At 47.3% G+C, this 18784-nt stretch overlaps 2 protein-coding genes across 5 annotated transcripts in view; one reads left to right on the top strand and one right to left on the bottom strand.

Moving 5' to 3' along the window:
• Positions 1-2644, top strand: part of LOC120524857 (formin-like protein 3) — a 60545-nt gene extending 57901 nt beyond the window's left edge. Inside the window, 1 exon segment of the mRNA XM_039746653.1 lies at positions 367-2644. The gene's annotated coding sequence lies outside the window, so the exon portion shown is untranslated.
• The window catches only part of LOC120524858 (pre-mRNA-processing factor 40 homolog B-like), a 124777-nt gene continuing 108577 nt past the window's right edge, over positions 2585-18784 (bottom strand). For 3 of the 4 annotated variants that reach the window (XM_039746654.1, XM_039746656.1, XM_039746655.1), the window contains exon 27: positions 2585-3194. In XM_039746654.1, coding sequence (XP_039602588.1) covers positions 3051-3194 — 144 coding nt within the window. In that variant the 3' untranslated portion in view covers positions 2585-3050. The remainder of the gene's footprint in view (positions 3195-18784) is intronic. The other variant, XM_039746657.1, reaches the window with a different exon arrangement.

Genomic DNA, 18784 nt, shown 5'->3' with positions numbered 1-18784 from the left:
AGGACGGCCGTTGCCTCAATCTGTTAGACCCTCAGGCTGCTGGTAAGGATGGCTGGCTGACTTTGTGCCCACTGCAGCTTGGTGCCGCCTGCTTGAAGCTCCTTTGGCTTGATGCTTTCTCTGGCTGGCTTTGGCGGGGCACACATCTGCTGAATCTCATTTTGTGCCCACTGTCTGAAAAAGGGGGCCTAAAGTCTGCCACCTGATGTGGGCACTAAAAATGAGAAAGCTCAAGCAGCATCTGTGCCCCCTTCACGCTGGCACAGCAGCTCAGTCTGAGTGGCCTGCTTACCTGCCTGCCTCACCTTACCTTAACAGCCCCCTTGAACCCCCCATTAATGGTCTCCTTGCCCCCACCTTTTGCAGATCTGAGGAGTCAGCCCTTCCTGCGAGTCGATGCCGTGCTGCGGAGTGGCTGGAGGAGAGAGTGAGCAGAGGGGAAGCTGGTGGTCCGCAGTAGACGTCGCCCGGCTCCGGGACCAACGAAGATGTACGCAATGGCCCACCCGAAGGTTGCCAGGCTGCTTGGCGCCGTCTTCACCCAAGCCAAATATGCCTTTCTACCGAAGTGCCTCGAGTATTCGCCAGTATTATTGCCACGCTGCGGTGCGTTAGTCTTGACCTTATTTTAAGGTTTTATGTTTGTTTTTAATGTATTTTTATTTTATTTTATGTTTTTAATCTTATGTTTTATATCACAAACTGTAAACTGGACACGCATGGGCTGGTCGGAGTAGGGGGGCTTGGCTTCAATGCGGGGTTTTTAAGCACTGGGCCTCCTGGTTTGCTTATATTACCCTCCTGTGCACATAAAAAGGAGGGGCAGACCCCACAACTGCAGCAGTGCCCCCTAAAAAAAGCAGCTGTGCTGTACCCCCTCTCCTATCCCACCTTTGTAACTTGTGTGACGGTACTGCATCGTCCAAAACTCCCTCCCCAAATTCCTACATATTGATTGATCCCCACTATGTATTACGCCTTGCACCGTTACATTAGACCCCAAAAGTGCAGGGACCCCCAAAACAGAAGGTCCCCATCACCTAGCCTCACATTTACTGTAACTACATGCTGTTGGTGGGCCTCCCGGCTGTATCCCCTCTCCTACTGTTATAAGACCCCAAAATGTCTGGGCCCCTTTGGGACTCCCCCCCTCGGGACTCCCCCTTCACTTAGCCACACATCTGCAGTGACTACAGGGGGTTGATGCTGCCTTGTGGACCTCCCCTCCCTTTACAACTCCGGCCCCACCCCATTCCCTGCCAAAGTCCGCCTCCGTGCCCCAAGCCCCACCCCCAGCATAAAACCGCCTCCCCTCTTCCACTTGTTGACAGCATCATTCAAAGCCCAGGCGGTCCTTCTGCTGCTACACTTTAAGTCTTAAGCCCCAAAGTTATTGGACCGCCAAAAAGAGCCAAAGCGGCCCCTCAGCCTAATAAAGAAGCTGCCCAAACCCATTTACACCCATACCCCATCATACACTGCACACTTACATTACATAAGACCCCATAATTGCAGCTTTTTCCCAAGACTCCTTGTTATAGCCCCCCTCTTTTAATGCAGCATTACCGCATCATCCAAATCCCCCAAACTCTTGTAGACTGATGCCCCCCCCTTTGAAGGTGCCCTTCATCTTTGTAGTAAATATACCTCAAGGTGGTACAGCACTTTTGGGCCCCACCTCCCATTTTGGCTCCACCCCCTCAGCAGTTTGTCCCAGAAACTCACTGCAGTGTCCACTACATCATCAAAAAGACACCAAACTTGACCGTCCCCTATCCCCCTCCATATAAAAACGCACCTCCTTTTCCCCTCCAGGACTGCATTATCCACCAAAAAAACCCAAATGTATCCCCTTGTAGGACAGACCACCTCGTCCAGTTATCTGTTAACCTTTAAACCTCAAATTCAATGCATCAAATAAGACCCCAGCAGCATTTCATTTTAGGGTCAAACATCCTTTCCTTATTTCTTCCTTAACCTAACCCCCATCCTCAACTACTTCATTAGACCCCTAAACTGCAGCAGTTCCACATCAAGTGCAAAAGAAGACCCCAAACCAGCCTCCCTCGACTTTAAATAAAAAAAGCAGCCCCTTCTCCACTTATGGGCTGTATCATCAAATTAGACCCCAAAGCCGCCCCCTCAGCGTAATAAAGAAAGGGGACTTCTTTTTATTTCATCCTTCTCATCTTTCCTTCTCCTATACTTCCTAACCCCCTTGGCAGGATGGGGGTACCCCCTGCCAACCCAACTACATATTCAGCCAAAAACGCCCATACACTGCCCCCCAACCTGGACTATGCCATTCTACAAAACTGCAAAAGTGCAACTGCCCTTCAGGACCCCCCAAACAGGGTACGTGTTTCACTAAGCCCCACCTTTGACGTGCCTACGCTTCAATCTGAGTGGCACATCCTTCTCATTTGGCCCCGCCCACTCAGAACCTGCTGCAGTTGGCCCCGCCCCTCTGCTCCTCCCACATATATATGAAGGCATCTTTTGTAAATGTATAAAGTCGTCCCGTCTTTATTAGTCGAGTACGACGCTTCATTTTGTAAAACTGAACAGAACCATGCCAAACAGATCCTGTACATAATATTATTATAATTATTATTATTAATAAACAACTGCCAAAAAGCCCGTATCCAAGGACTGAGAGTGGTATTCATCAGCTGGTGCTGTCCATTGCAGTGCCCACAGCCTGGCACACTGGGATACTCCTATTAGTAACAGTCAGAAGGGAAGAGGGGTGAAAGCAGGAAGCCGGGGTGCCTGCATCCCACATCTGCTTGGCACCAAAGCAGTGTTGTGCCAGGTGGGCAGCATGCATCCACATGCCAGTGTTGTGCTGCCCTCTATGAAGATGCCAGGGTGAACTGGCAAAATGGTGCCACCAGACTTCAGGATATTAAAAAAAAAATAATGCACCTATGCTCCTGTTCTGTCTGCAGAGTGCTTTCCATTTCTGGTGTCCTCAATATTTTACTGACAAATCAAAATAAATAAATAATTAAATAAAAAGGTGAGTGACTCAACGACAGGCGGGCAGCCTAATGGTTGTCATCGAGCTGCTGCAGGAGGTTCCGTCTCTTCTTCTCCAGCTCAGCCTCGCTCAACTCGTTCTCCATCAGCAGTCGTCTTCTCTTCTCCAGCTCGGCCTCGCTCAGCTCGCTCTCGGAGGTGTCCCATCCTGTCTAGAGAGGAGTGTGGCATTAGTGACCTGCAGGACAAACACTGAGTGGCACAACAGGCCCAGGGATTGTGGGTCAGATACCGTCACCCTGGCGCTAACCTCTGGTGCCCACTAGTGAGCAAGCATGAGCTGTGCACTGTGTAGGACCATGAGGGGATCTACCGCACCCTGCCAAAGTCTTGTCCCCCGTGCAAGAGAGGTTTACAAAAGGTCTTCGCCCCCAGTACAATTCTATACAATGGAACAATGGCTCTTAGCCCCCAACTACAGGTTTATGCAAATGTCCTTGCCCTAATGACTATGGGGCTCTGTATGAAAGTCTTGGCTGCTGAGCTACAGTTCTACACAAGCGTGGCATCGGTGACCCGCAGGACGAACTCTGAGTGGCACAACAGGCCCAGTAATGGTGGGTCAGATACCCTCACCCCAGCGCTGGCCTCTGGTGCCCAGTATTGAACAAGTTTGAGCTGTGCAGTGTGTAGGACCCCGAAAGGATCTACTGCACTGTGTGAAAGTCTGCTCAACTGAGCTAGAGCATTGCGTGAAGGTCTCGGCCCCCCAAATACAATTCGATACAAAAGGTCTTGACCCTCAGAACTACGGCTCTCTGCAAAAGTCTATGGCTCTATGTGAAAGTCTTAGCCCCCAAACTACAGTTTTATACAAAAGTCTTGCCCCCCCCAGCTATGACTGTGTGCAAAAGTCTTGTCCCTGGAGCTAGAGTGTTATGCGAAAGTCTAAGCCCCCGAAGTATAGTCTGATATGAAATTCTTTGCCTCAGAGCTATGGCTCTGTATGAAAGTCTTGGTCCCCAAACTACAGTTCTACACAAGCGTGGCATGAATGGCACAACAGGCCCAGTGATGGTGGGTCAGATACTCTCACTGCCGGTGCTGGCCTCTGGTGCTCACTAGTGAACGAGCATGAGCTGTGCAGTGTGTAGGACCACGAAAGGAACTACCACACTCTGCCAAAGTCTTGTCCCCTGAGCTAGAGAAGTTTACAAAAGTACAATTCTATACAAAAGTCCGTGCCCTCAGAACTATGGAGCTCTGTATGAAAGTCTTGGCTGCTGAGCTACAGTTGTACACAAACGTGGCATCGGTGATCCGCAGGACAAACTCCGCATGGCACAACGGGCCCAGTGATGGTGGCTCAGATACCCTCACCCTGGTGCTATCCTACTGCACCCTGTCAAAGTCTTGTCCCCCGTGCTAGAGAGGTTTACAAAAGGTCTTCGCCCCCCAAATACAATTCTATACAATGAAACAATGGCTCTGTGTGAAAGTCTTAGCCCCCCAAACTACAGTTTTATACGAAGGTCTTTGCCTCAGAGTTATGGCTCTGTATGAAAGTCTTGGCTGCTGAGCTACAGTTCTACACAAACGTGGCATCGGTGATCCGCAGGACAAACTCCGAGTGGCATAACAGGCCCAGTGATGGTGGCTCAATTACCCACACCCTGGTGCTGTCCTCTGGTGCCCACTAGTGAACACGCATGAGCTGTGCAGTGTGTAGGACCACGAAAGGATCTACTGCACTGTGTGAAAGTCTGCTCAAGCGAGCTACAGCATTGCGTGAAGGTCTCGGCCCCCCAAATACAATTCGATACAAAGGTCTTGACCCTCAGAAGTACGGCTGTGTGCAAAATTCATGGCCCCCGAGCTGTGGCTCTGTGTGAAAGACTTGGCCTATGAGCTACAGCTCTGTTTAAAACTCTCAGTGCCGTGAAAAAGTCTTTGCCCCCCCAGGCTATATTTCTTTGCAAAAGTCTTAGCCCCTGAACTACAGTTTTACATGAAGGCGTCAGAGTTATGGCTCAGTATGAAAGTCTTGCTACACAAACGTGGCATCATTGACCCGCAGGACAAACTCTGAGTGGTACAACAGGCCCAGTGATGGTGGGTCAGATACCCACACCCTGGCACAGGCTTTTGGTGCCCACTAGTGAACAAGTATGAGCTGTGCAGTGTGTAGGACCGCGAAAGGATCTACTGCACTGTGTGAAAATCTGCTTAACCGAGAGAGCATTGCGTGAAGGTCTCGGCCCCCAAATACAATTCGATACAAAAGGTCTTGACCCTCAGAACTGTGGCTCTGTGCAAAATTCATGGCCCCCGAGCTGTGGCTGTGTGTGAAAGACTTGGCCTATGAGCTACAGCTCTGTTTAAAACTCTCAGTACCGTGAAAAAGTCTTTGCCCCCCAAATCACAGCTCTTTGTGAAACTCCCGGCCCCCAAGTTAGAGGTCACACCAGGCTTTGTTTTTTTTTTTTTTAACCTCAGATTTGTATTTTTTGTCTTCCGCATTTGTGTGTCCGTAGAACAGAGCTCATTTCTCTTTTTTCTATAAAACATTTTCTAACACAGGATATGTGCTGAAAGCGCTTTGGAAGATGTTAAAGAAATAGTCGCCGGAAAAGAAAAACTAATTAAATTAGGTAAGAATAACAATGAATAAGTACTACAATTCAACAATGGAGCACGCCGTGGGTATGCTGTATATCTGGGGCCAAACAGAGTTGGTCATTTGTTCAGAATGAGGGGATGACTTGGCGCCGAGAAGTACGAGCAGGTCAGCTTCTACCAGCAGTCCCATCAAGCGGAGGTCCGTGTTTCGTTAAAAGAGAAGAGACAGAATGGCCTCCACTAAACCCCTCACTCTGAATGCCGTCATGGCTGTCCGGGATACCCTGGAACGACAGAAGCGAGTGAGACGACAACTGAAATGGAGGAGTATCAAGCTGAGGTCCCAAAGAGCCATGTTTGTTAAAAGAGAAGACGTCAAAGCTCTGCAGCACAGAGAATATGGCCGCCACTGAGTTGTTGAGGCTGTCTGGGATGCCCCGGAACGACAGAAGCGAGTGAGACGACAACTGAAATGGAGGAGTGGGGCGACTGAAAGGAACGACGGCAGGAAGACTGGGAACCAGACATACCAGAAGAGCAAAGGGTGGGGGCACATCGGACATTGCCGGGATGGTTTTTTTGACTTTCTCGTATACGAAGTACAGGAAATGTATTGGAATTGTCCAAAGGTTTCGATATTGAGATTCGTCTTAGACTTCCCTGACTGACTTGTATACAAAGTATTGTAATCGTCCAAAAATTCCATTTCAAGATTTTGATGAATCTCGACGTTTTAGGCCAACCGCCCGAGTCCGAAAATACCACTTTTGGAATTGTGTCTGTGTGTCTGTGTGTCTGTCTGTGTGTCTGTCTGTGTGTGAACCCAATAACCCGATTGCACCGTCACTTGGTGTGGTGTTATGGGTCCACAGCTCGTGGAGAAAAGGCCATTGATTTTAAATAAATAATCATCGCACCCGAGGCGGCTTCGTGAGGGGGGCGTTGTTGTAGCGAGCCGGCAGTCGTCGATGTGGGCGTTTCTCACCGGGTGCACAGGTGAGGAACTGCCCACATTCGTGATTGCTCCCGTGGCTAATGCTGCAGCTGTGATGGCCCCTCACGTTTTTAAAAGAAGCGCAAGTCGGTTGGGGAGAGAGAGAGAGAGAATCGATTGGAGAGAAAGAAACGATCGGAGAAAGGAAAGGAAAGGAGAGGACGGAGGTTACCGGGAGCAGGAGAGGAAGCAGGTTGGTGAGAGGGAGAGAGCCGCGAAGAGCGAGCGGACGCGCGAGCGAATGAGCTCGTGGGCAGCTGCGAGGAAGCTGGGTGTTAGGCCGACACCCACGTGTTTGTGTTGATGTCGCTCCCGCTGAGCGAGCAGGTAGCGGTAGTGACCAAGGTGAAAGCGACGAGCCGCAGAAGGCCGCAGAAAGGCAGCGGAAGTCGGGAGGCTTGGAGTGGCAGTCCTTGGTGTGAGCGTCCTGGAGACCAAGGAGTCCAAGTCTCGAGGCTGGGATGAGAGCCAAACCGAAGCCAGGGATCGGGAGGTCTCCAGTCTTGCGTGTGTTTGAGGAGGGCAGCTGTAGAGAGCGTCTTGCCTGCTGCTTGGCCCATACGGGATAAGCAGGTGAGACGCTAACAGAAAAGCACCGGATTTGTTGATGGTTTTAAGACTGCTTCCACAAGAAGATTTTAACCTTCGATTTTTAAGGATTGTTTTTTCTATTTATTGGTTTTACTCCACGTTCTTTTTATGGATTATTTATTTAATGAACATGGAAGAACTGCACTATTTATGAACACTTGTTTTGTTGATTTTTAATAAAAGCACTATTGCACTTTTTGTATACCACCCCTTGCTCAATTGTTTATTTGCCTCCACTGACTAGCTCACTCGGTTACATTATCGACGGTGTTGGGTTCAAGGGTTCCCAAACATCAAAGGGAGTGTGGAGCCTGAACCCACATCGTCACACTTGGGTCAATGAAATTTTGCATACAAGTATTCGGTACAAAACGTAGATTTCTATCAACTTTTGAGCTATTTCTGCTAAGCGGACGTGGCACTTTACCTTTTATTCATGCAGCTGCAGAGTTCGATTTATTCAAGTTTACTTCTCTAATAATTGTTCAATATATCATTAACTGGATTTGTTGGTGGTGGTTCTTTTAACGTACAGAATAAAAAAATATCATTGTCTTGTGGTTTACTTCCTAAATATTCTTCCCCATATCCGAGTATACGAGAGAGTCGAGGGGAGACCACTCCCGATTTTTAATTTTTACAGTTTTCTGCTCTTTATAGTTTTGATATTTGAGAGTTTTGACAGCACTTTTGCTTCATTGATTTGTTTAGCCGCCCCTACGACTTTTCCACAGTACTTTATCTGATACACAGCGCCAACCACCCAGACCCCTCAGCGCCACACTGAACACTGTGAGGTTTTGTTTTTATTTACTAGGGGCTTCGCTTCGCTGGCCAACCCCTCTGTTTGGTTAATCGGATATACAATTTTAAACCTTTTTTTTTTTTTTTTTCTTTGGAATTGTTTCAATTTCATTATTTGTACATTTACTTTAAAGCTTCACTAAAAACAATATTTGGAATTACCTTTTCTTCAAGATTGCACTGAATTTTGTTTCCGTGTTTGGAGTTACATCGTGACAACACAACGTATAACTGCCCGTGAGTGAATTTCGTTTCTTTCTCTCTAATAAATAAAGTGACTTGTTTGAATGTTTGTCCCTGTGATTTGTTGATTGTCATAGCAAAAGTTATTCTAACGGGAGATTGTAAACGTTTTAATACGAGTGGCGTATCAAGATCTCCTTTGGTGTCTCATGTTAGATGGACTACATTACCTTTCTTGTCGCCTGTTAACATTTGACATGTCAGAATTGTTCAACCAATTTTGAACACAACTAATCTTGTCGTATTGCATAGCTCATCACTCAGACATCAATTACGCAATTACATTACGATACATCTTTTAAACGGTAATTCATGCGGTGGAAGACCAGACGGTGCTAACGGTGGTAGATATTCTTTGTGATATTTTAAGTTGTTGCTTTTCATCTTCCACACCATCACCACCAACTGTTTCAGCAGAGTCTATTGATACGCATTTAACTAATCTGCCGTGTAACCGATCATCGTTTCTCGGTGCTAGGATTGCCCGTGTACTCATTACTTCTGTTGATATCCCTTCCTGATGAAATTCTTCAATAAGATTTGGACATAATACGCCTTCTTTTATTGGGAACTTAAAGTGAGGAAAACGTTAAAATTAATAAGAGCTGAGAGTGCCATCTTTCGGGCTCAACTGAGGTAACCACTCTGGGACAATTGGGCTCTCTGCGGCTAACAGTACCTTCTATTCCCATAGCTCAGAGACGACACCCAGTGAGGGCATGATGCCCGGAGCAGAACCACCAGTCAGGACACCATAACAAGTGTTGTGATGTGAGATTTTGCATATAAGTTGATAAACATTTTGTATGTCTTGTAACTTAGGCAAAGCAATGTAATATTAGTGTTACATTAGTGAGAAGCATTCATGTTTACAAACCCCCCACCAGGACTGGGTCTCTTTGAATTTTACGACAGGATTTGGGGGATATGCCTCAAAGCAGTTTAGCAAGTGTTTCTCTGCTGTTTCTCAGTCAACCCCCATAGGAAAGCCAGGCTGCCTAACTGCCAAGCTTTACCTTAACATATGGTCTTGGGGGGGTTGGCAGGTGTGAAGATGTTCTATTCCCCCATTGGTCTGAAGTATGGCTTTTTGGAACTGGCTTATATCAGAAGCCTTTAAGTACCATGATGTCATATTGGCTCTAGGGGTTGGACAGAACATCTATAAATCTGCTTGCTTAATCTCACTCTCTCTCTCTCTTACCAAACTGATGTGTGAACTGACAACAACACAATGGAGAGCACAGCTCGGCAGCCATTTTGAGACGGGCATGCAGCCTGTTCTGAAGAAAGCTCACCACACATGATGCCTTAAGTAGAGACATTTTAAATAACTAACATGTCTGTGTGCCGCCTGAAACTACACATCACCATTCATCAGGTTGTATGGTTGCCAATATTCAAATGTACTTTGCATATTGTTATTATTTATGAATATTATCAGTAATACATTATCGTATGTGTGACTTAACTCCTGCTTGTCTTTTACTACACCTAATTGAGGTTATAGATGGAGGAGGGAAGGTGGAGAGAAGTTAAATACTATAATGCCTTATAAATGGTGGTAAGTCTGGGAGATCTGAGACATTCTGACAAAGGCTACACATTAATAATACAAAAGGGGAAAGCAGAGGAATATAATAATACTCAACCAAGACAAAAGAAGGGACGACTGCGGAAGGTGGCGTCTTATTCGATGAACGAGCTCCCGTGGCACAGCCGAGACTCTGTAAGGACTCATTTTGGGGTCAGCGTCCTTTATGTTGTACCTAAAAGGGGCTGGCAGGTTGGTAGCCAACGCTTGTTGCAGCTTTGCCCTGGTTCCCTATCAGTCACTGGTCCCAATATCTACGTTATATATAAAGTGTCCAAAACAAATGAAAGGACCACTTTGGAAAAACATCCGATCTCAATGCTGGCTCTCTCCACTGCTATGGACTGATATGGTGATGTGTGAGGAATGAAAGAGCAGGCAGGACAGTCCATTTTCCTGAAATTTAATTGCAGCAACTCCAAATCGTACTCAGCAGTTTGTAATCCCTCCCCACCTGACAACGTCCTAATGAGTAGTGATGGGAAGTTCGGATCATTTTACCAACTCAGGCCTTTGAATCTCGTTCAGCAAAATTAACGAATCATTTTTCAAGTCATTTCGTTCAATTCTGTTTCCGGCTCAGACTGCATAATTTAAGCTTATGGAGCTGTCACGTGATGAACGAGCGACTTGAACCAGAAGACTCGAGAGATGAACTAATCAATTCTGTTTCCGGCTCAAACTGAGTTGGTTAAGCTTATGAGGCTGTCACGTGATGAACGAACGACTCGAAAAACCCGAAGACTCGAAACAGGTGAATCAATTCCAATACAGAAACAATAGGAAGTTGCGCAAATGCGCATGCGCGACTGAACGGCTCGCTCCCACGAGACTCGTTCTTCACGAGTCACATTAAAGATTCGTTTAAAATGAACGAATCGTTCAAGAACGACCCATCACTACTAATAAGACAACAGATGGTGTCCTGGAGGATCTCCACTCAGATCTGAAGCAGGGCATCACTGAGCTCCTGGACAGGCTGAGGGGTCAGATGGACTGTCCCACCCAGAGGTGTTCTATTGGATTGAGGTCAGGCGAGTGAGCTTGGGCACCAGTCAATGGTATCAATTCCTTCATCCTCTCTCCAAATAAGGCCGGGCATTGTGGGGCACCAGGAGGAACCAGCATAGGGTCTGACAATAGGTCCAAGGATTTCATCCCGCTACCTAATGGCAGTCAAGGTGCCCGCCGTTGTCAGGCCTGTAGAGATCTGTGCGTCCCTCCATGGAGATGCCTCCCCAGATATGCCATCACTGACCCACCACCAAACCGGTCATGCTGAACGATGTTACAGGCAGCATAACGTTTTCCATGGCATCTCCAGACCCTTTCACGTCTGTCACATGTGCTCAGGGTGAACCTGCTCTCATCTGGGAAAAGCACAGGGTGCCCGCCAGTGGTGGACCTGCCAATTCTGCTGTTCTATGGCAAATGCAAATCGAGCTCCACAGTGCCCACTATAGGACATTATCGGGCTCCCAGGCCACCCTCATGAAGTCTGTTTCTGATTGTTTGCTCAGAGACATTCACACCAGTGGCCGGCCTGCCTGCTGGAGGTCATTTTGTAGGCTCTGCCAGTGCTCATTCCGTTCCTCCTTGCCCAAAGTAGCATATACTGGTGGGTCCTGCTGATGGGTTAAGGACCTTCTAAGAGGGACCCTGTCCAGCTCTCCTAGAGGAACTGCCTGTCTGTCTCCTGAAATCTCCTCCATGCCCTTGAGACTGTGCTGGGAGACACAGCAAACCTTCTGGCAATGCCACATATTGATGTGCCTGCCATGCTAGAGAAGTTGGACTACCTGTGCCAGCTCTGTAGATAGATAGATAGATAGATAGATAGATAGATACTTTATTAATCCCAAGGGGAAATTCACATAATCCAGCAGCAGTATACTGATACAAAGAAACAATATGAAATTAAATAGAAATAAAAATGCATGTAAAAACAGACAATAGCATTTACTCCCCTGGGTGGAATCGAAGAGTCGCATAGTGTGAGGGAGGAACAATCTCCTCAGTCTGTCAGTGCAGCAGGACGGTGACAGCAGTCTGTCTCTGAAGCTGCTCCTCTGTCTGGAGATGATCCTGTTCAGTGGATGCAGTGGATTCTCCATGATTGACAGGAGTCTGCTCAGCGCCCGTCGCTCTGCCATGGATGTCAGACTGTCCAGCTCTGTGCCTACAACAGAGCCTGCCTTCCTCACCAGTTTGTCAGGCGTGAGGCGTCCCTCTTCTTTATGCTGCCTCCCCAGCACACCACCGTGTAGAAGAGGGCGCTCACCACAACTGTCTGATAGAACATCTGCAGCATCTTATTACAGATGTTGAAGGACGCCAGCCTTGTAATGAAGTATAGTCGGCTCTGTCCTTTCTTACACAGATCATCAGTGTTGGCAGTCCAGTCCAGTTTATCATCCAGCTGCACTCCCAGTATTTATAAGTCTGCACCCTCTGCACAGTCACCTCTGATGATCACGGGGTCCATGAGGGGCTGTAGGGTCCAGGTATGGCCTCATGCTACCAGTAGTGACACTGACTGTAGCCAAATGCAAAAAGTGACAAAACCGAGGAGGAGAGAAAAATGTCAGCGGCCTCCCCCCACCTGTGTTATTTTATTTATATATATATATATATATATATATATATTGGTGTGGATGGCCCAGAGAATGGACAGGCGTCCCACTCAGGATGGTAGAAAATCCCTTCCTCGGCTGAGGGATGGCACACTTACAGACATTACCCAGCTGGGATGCCCTATAATGCCCATCCTGATTGGGATGCCCATAGAGCCAATGGATTGACAAGAACTGAAAAGGCAGGGAGTAGTGCCTCAATACTAGCTGACAGTATCCCTCACATATGGTCCCAGTTTGGACCCCTACAGGTCCAGTGGGGAACGATAGAAGGTGCTGCTAGGGGGAAGGACCTCCATGGCTTCCATATGACCTGGAAATGTTCCCAACAAGCTATGCTACAGTTCTCAAAGTATTGCTAGGTCCACCATGAAAGGAGCCCACTGCAAAGACACGGGGGCAGTCCGAGTCGGGAGGAAGCAGGTAATACCTCATCCTTGGATGAGAAGGAGGAGAAGAAGAAAAGAAAGTGTCTTTGTCTTGGATTGTGATTAATGGGCTGTTTTGTGTATCCTTTGGATGTTCTTTGCCTTTGTAGAGCTGTTGGAAGTAAATATTTGTTTATTTTACCCGAAGTTGTGGTGGGTCATTTGTGTGTGGAAGCTCATTAGCACCCCCAGCTGGTCACACTATATATACAGATAGGTGATGGAAACCGAGTGTCAGAGAGTCCCAAAACCCCGACATGAACACACAAGCACTGTCCCGGATTCAAATAAAGGTCCGTTTATTAACCCGACTCTTCCAATAAGTAACAAAAAGCACGAGGCAATATACATAAAATCTCACTCTCCTTCCAACTCTTCTCACCACCCTGCCCTCCTCCAGTTGAGTGTTACCCTTCTTCTTCTTCCCCGCTCTGACTCTCCTGGGTAAGGGAGTGCGGTCCCTTTTATTAAGGACCGCGGAGTACTTCTGGTGCCAGGGCCACTGCAAGCACTTAAAGTCCATCACAGCAGCACACTCTTGTGGCACCCAGTGTCCCCCCGCAGGGCTGCTCTGCCGGACTACATTTCCCATCATGCCCTGCTGGATTCTCACTGGGCACCAATATCCAGGGCTGCTGCCATCTAGCATGCTAAGTGGTGTAAAAAGCCATCGTTCACTTCCTTTCGGGTCTGATGCCTTTTTCCTCCATGGCCGAGATGCCCATCTGCCTATTAGGTGCCCCTGTCCAGGTAACAAATTATCACTTCTTCTGGCTGGAATGCCCATCTAGCCCATGTGGCATCTACAATAATCCCCCCCTTTGAAATATTCCCATTTTTTAAGTTTTTCTTTACACCCTTCAATGAACACACAAACTAATTTTTCTTCCCAGCTTTACTTACTCAATGCCACCTCTAACATCCACATGAAAGAAATCACAGCTACAGTTCAAAGGAATTATAAAAAATCAAAAATAAGACTTACTGAGATTAATAAAGGATCCCCCCCAATGTCAGTGTCATTTTGTTGACCCCCTTTTGCTTTAATGACAGCCTTGAGTCTGTTGATTCTTCTCTGTCAGCTTTGCCCATCTAGACTGAGCCCACTCAATATTTGCCCCCCACTCTTCTTCACAGTTTAACTGTTCAAGTTCTCTCATAGCAGATGGTGAGTGTTGGTGGTCTGCTATCTTCAGATCTTTCCACAGATTTTCACTGTGATTTAGGTCTGGGCTCTGATTGGCCACACCAGGACATTCACTTTTTTGTCCTTTATTGACTGTGTGGTCCATTTTGCTGTGTTCTTCAGGTCGTTGTCGTGTTGAAAGGTGAACATTCTGCCCATCTTCAACTTTCTGGCAGAGGGTAGCAGGTTTTCCTCAAGAATTTGACGGCATTTTGCCCCATCCATTTTTCCTTCTACCCTAATGAGAGCCCCAGGCCCCCCACAATAGGATGCTGCCCTCTCCATGCTTTACTGTCAGTATGGTGTGTTGTGGACGGTGAGCTGCATTGGTGGACCGTTTGGTGTTGAGGCCAAAGAGTTTGATTTTGGTCTCCTCTGACCAGAAGACTTTTTTCCACTTGGCATCAGAATCTTCAAGGTGCATTCTGGGAAAGCTCAACCGAGCCTCAATGTGGCTTTTCTTGAGAAGTGCGACCCTCCTGAACAAGCCACCATTGTGGAACGCTTGTGAAATTGTTGTCACCTGCACACCATTAATGACCACTCTGTGCCATCAAATCCTGTAACTCCTTCAAAGTGGCCATTGACCTCTTGGTCGCCTCTCCTACCAGTGACCTCCTGGCTCTTCCGTCCAGTTTGGAGGATCCCGTGAGGGTCCTAGTAGTACCAAACACTTCTTTATGATGGACTTTACTGAGCACCTGTGGATTGATGAAGCCTTTGAGAGGTTTTTGGTCTCCATCTCCTGCCTGATGTCCGTCCACAACTCTATCCTTGAGATCTTTTCAAAGTGACTTGTCACCCACAGTCAGTTGCTCTGCCAAGCAAGGCAATGAATGGACCAGGAACAGCGTCACTAATCACACTCCTTACAACTGATCACCGGTGGGAGGAAGACAGTAACCGCAATGGGAATGGTGGGCACTGACACCTGATTGAGTTGGGGGGTCCTTTATTAATCTCAGGATTTCTTGTTTTTTATTTTTTATAATTTTTCTGAACTGTAGCTGTGATATTCACTTGGCTGTTAGAGGTGGCATTGAGTAAGTAAAGCTGGAAAAAATATTAGTTTGTGTGTCTTTATTTAAGGCTGTAAAGCAAACAAATGGGAATATTTCAAAGGGGGGATTCTTTTCTATACCCAGTGTAAATAATAAAAACATAAAACTGAGAACAGGTAACTGGTTCAAACTTTCACCTGTCTTGCTTTGTCCCTCTGCGTGACTGGAGGAACCTAAAAATGACCCCTAAGGCACAGTGACTAGTCCAGCGTCCCGGCACTTGCACCCGAGTTCATTTTCAGGTTGGGGGTCTACTGTGTGAAGCCTGTGTGTTCTCCTTGTGTTTTTATTACATGTGCTTTGAGTGACTGAAGACTCTGCAGGAGGTTGGCCATGTCGGGTTCCACCACCCACCCGTTGCTGCCAGATGAGCTCCTGAAATGGTTTAACGTTTTACCAGTCAAGTCCAAATTCTTTGAAGTCACCGAGTCTATTTTGATGGCGTTATGTTGTGAAATAAATGAATCCGCAGCAGCACACAAATCCGGAATTACCGGGCTAGAACGCAAAGCTGGCAGTAGAAAGTGGATCCATCGACGGCTTTCACCCCCCAAATCTGAAGGCTCTCTGCTTAACCTCTCCTTCCTCTAAGGGTTTTTGGGAGATCAGCTGTGGACCCCAGCCCACTCCTTCACCCCTTTTGGTCTGGTGCCACCTAGCCTGATGGCATCTCAGGTACTCAGTGCCCCCCACCCCATCAGGCCCCTATCGCTTTCTCCTATATATATATATATATATATGAAATAAATGAAGCGGCATCAGTACCCGCCTAGCATTGTCTGGGCAGAAAGCCAAGCTGCCAATATGAAGTAGGGTGACCGTCCAGGTTGGCTCCCCACCACTTGCTTCACCCAGGAGTCTCGTCATCCCGGATCGTCAATAGTCATAACCGAGATGAGCCGGGCAAATGAGGACGCATACATACACCAAGCAATGGGTTGGTGCAAAAGTGTTTTTATTAAAACACCAACAATAAGCAGTGTTCAAATATAAATCTCTAAATCAATCAATAAACCCAAAAACTACCCATGTGCCGGAGGAGGTTAAAAAGCCATTAAATAAATAATATTTCATATAAATGAGGTTAAAACAAAGTTCCTTTGAAACAGCAATGAGCCCCAATGCTGCCTTCTCAATGCCAACTTCTCCTGAGCTTACCAGGCAATCGAGGAGACGCCCAACCGACAGCTGCAGCCAACCATTATAGAATATATCCAGGCTGGGGGTCCCCATTGACAACTGTGGGCACCACACCAAGCCGCACACATCTCCCACTGCGTCAGCGGGTGACACCGCATGTCAGGACGCTTCTACTCCCTGGCGATCGCTCAATAGCAGCAAAAACTCCTCAGACCACCTAATAATAATAATAATAATTCTTTGCATTTATACAGCGCTTTTCTCACTACTCAAAGCGCTCAGCAATTGCAGGTTAAGGGCCTTGTTTAAGGGCCCAACAGAGCAGAGTCCCTATTGGCATTTACGGGATTCGAACCGGCAACCTTCCGATTGCCAGTGCAGATCCCCAGCTTCAAAGCCACCACTCCTTCACTTCCTTCAGCCAGGCTCTCTCTCTTCTGGTACTTTCTCTCTCCTTCATATTTCAACCTCCGTTCCTTCCTTCATCTTTTCTCTCTTTCATTCATTCTCTGACCCCTCTCTGCCACGCAGGCTCCTCTGGTATCGCCTACCTAATTGGGCGCAGGTGTGATGAGCCGCTTCCTCCGTGGCACCTGACTGGTCTGCCCACCTCTGCACGTGTATGTGCACAACCTACACTTGATTGGTGCCTGCACTTCTTGGGGTGCGATTGTTTATTTAAAACTAGCTGTCCCCCCTCAGCTCTGCCCGGGTAGTAGTGAAACAGGACAAACTTTAAAAATCGATAAAAAAAAAAAAATGTAGAATTTGTATTGAGCAGAATTTCTATTGATAGCTTTCATATCTGAGGGCCACTTGATATACAATATTTTTGGTTTTGCTATTGGGGCCGAGAATGTAGCTGTGATCTCTTTGCCAAAAGTGTAAAAAGTTGGCAAGGTATCTCTGGCCAAGCGGAAGGTCGGTAAACTCTAATGTCAAACGTTGGCACCGTATCTGATCGTGTTCAACTACCCTGTAAAACACACTGAGCTCTGATCTCTCTCTCTGTCAAAAACAACAAACGTTACTCGTTAGCAATCTGTAGATGATAACGTCTGCTGAACAAACAGGTAGCGCTAGCCACACAGAGGCAACACGTGGCGAGAGGTTCAGCGACTCGAATGGAGGCTGGCGTGTCAGTGAGTGAGGAGGAGGAGGAGGAGGAGGAGGAGGAGGGGGCCCCACCCACCTCCCTTAAACCTGAGGTCCCGCCCACCTCTCTTAAATCTCAGGTTCCGCCCACCTCCCTACACCTGAGGTCTACGCCCACCTCCCCTAAACCTGAGGTCCCTGCCCACCTCCCTACATCTGAGGTCTACGCCCACCTCCCTACACCTGAGGTCTACACCCACCTCCCCTAAACCTGAGGTTCCTCCCACCTCCCTACACCTGAGGTCTACACCCACCTCCCCTACACCTGAGGTAACGCCCACCTCCCCTAAACCTGAGGTCCCGCCCACCTCACCTACACCTGAGATCTACGCCCACCTCACCTACACCTGAGGTCCTGCCAACATACCGCTCCCCTTAGCCTGTCTATCGAATTCATGTGAATAAATCAATGCCGTAACCAAACTATAATACTTAGTGCAATGAGAAAAGTCGCAAAATCAACCGGAATGTTCAAGCAAATTATATCTATATATATCCCCTATATAGCCCCTCCCTGCAGTCTGCTGCGTCTCTCTCGGATTTGCGCAAATAAATCACTCCTGCAAGTGAACTATGATACACAGTGTGATGAGAGAGTCGCAAAATCAACCAGAATGTTCCAGCAAATTATAGAAAAAATCCCGATCTAAATCTATTAAGTAGTTCTCTCGTGGAAAGCGGACAGACATTGGATTTATAAACCCCGCCCCCCCCATTATTTCCCCCATCACTTTCTCAAATATGTTCCAAAATAAATCCGTCTGCAGCAGAACCCCAAACCTGGAATTGCCCGGGTAGAAAGCCAAGATCCCAATAGAAGAAGACGAAGTTCTACATCAATGGCTTTCATCGTCAAGTCTGCAGGTATGGCAGGGTGCTCTGCTTGCCTTCTCCTTCCTTAAAGGTTTTGGGAGACCAGCTGTGGACCTCAGCCCACCCCCTCTCCTTTATACTTTGGTGCCACCTAGTCTATTCAGCCTCTGGCTTGAGATGGCACTTCAGGTACCGGTTACAACCTCCACCCTTTATAGGGTCCGAATTGTTTTCAGAAATATGTAATGAAATAAGGGCCTGGCATTACCTGTGTAGAGAGTCAAGTTGCCATTATTACAGCAAGATGATATTTTAGAACATTAGAAGAATCTAGACGAGAACAGGCCGTTCAGCCCACCAGTCTACCACGTAATTCTTCTAAAAAAATGTAGTCACGTTTTGAAGGTACCCTAAAGTCCACCAGCCCACCACACTACTTGGTCACTTACTCCACATGTCTATGGTTCTCTGTTTCCTAACGTTTGTGGGACATTCACCCTTTACAAGTTTCTAACTGTGTCCCCGTGTTCTTGATGACCTC

Source organism: Polypterus senegalus, chromosome 3, assembly GCF_016835505.1.
Source record: "Polypterus senegalus isolate Bchr_013 chromosome 3, ASM1683550v1, whole genome shotgun sequence".
Taxonomy (NCBI): Eukaryota; Metazoa; Chordata; class Cladistia; order Polypteriformes; family Polypteridae; genus Polypterus; species Polypterus senegalus.
Note: the sequence above shows the minus strand (reverse complement) of the source record. Positions and strands in the feature narration are given on the sequence as shown.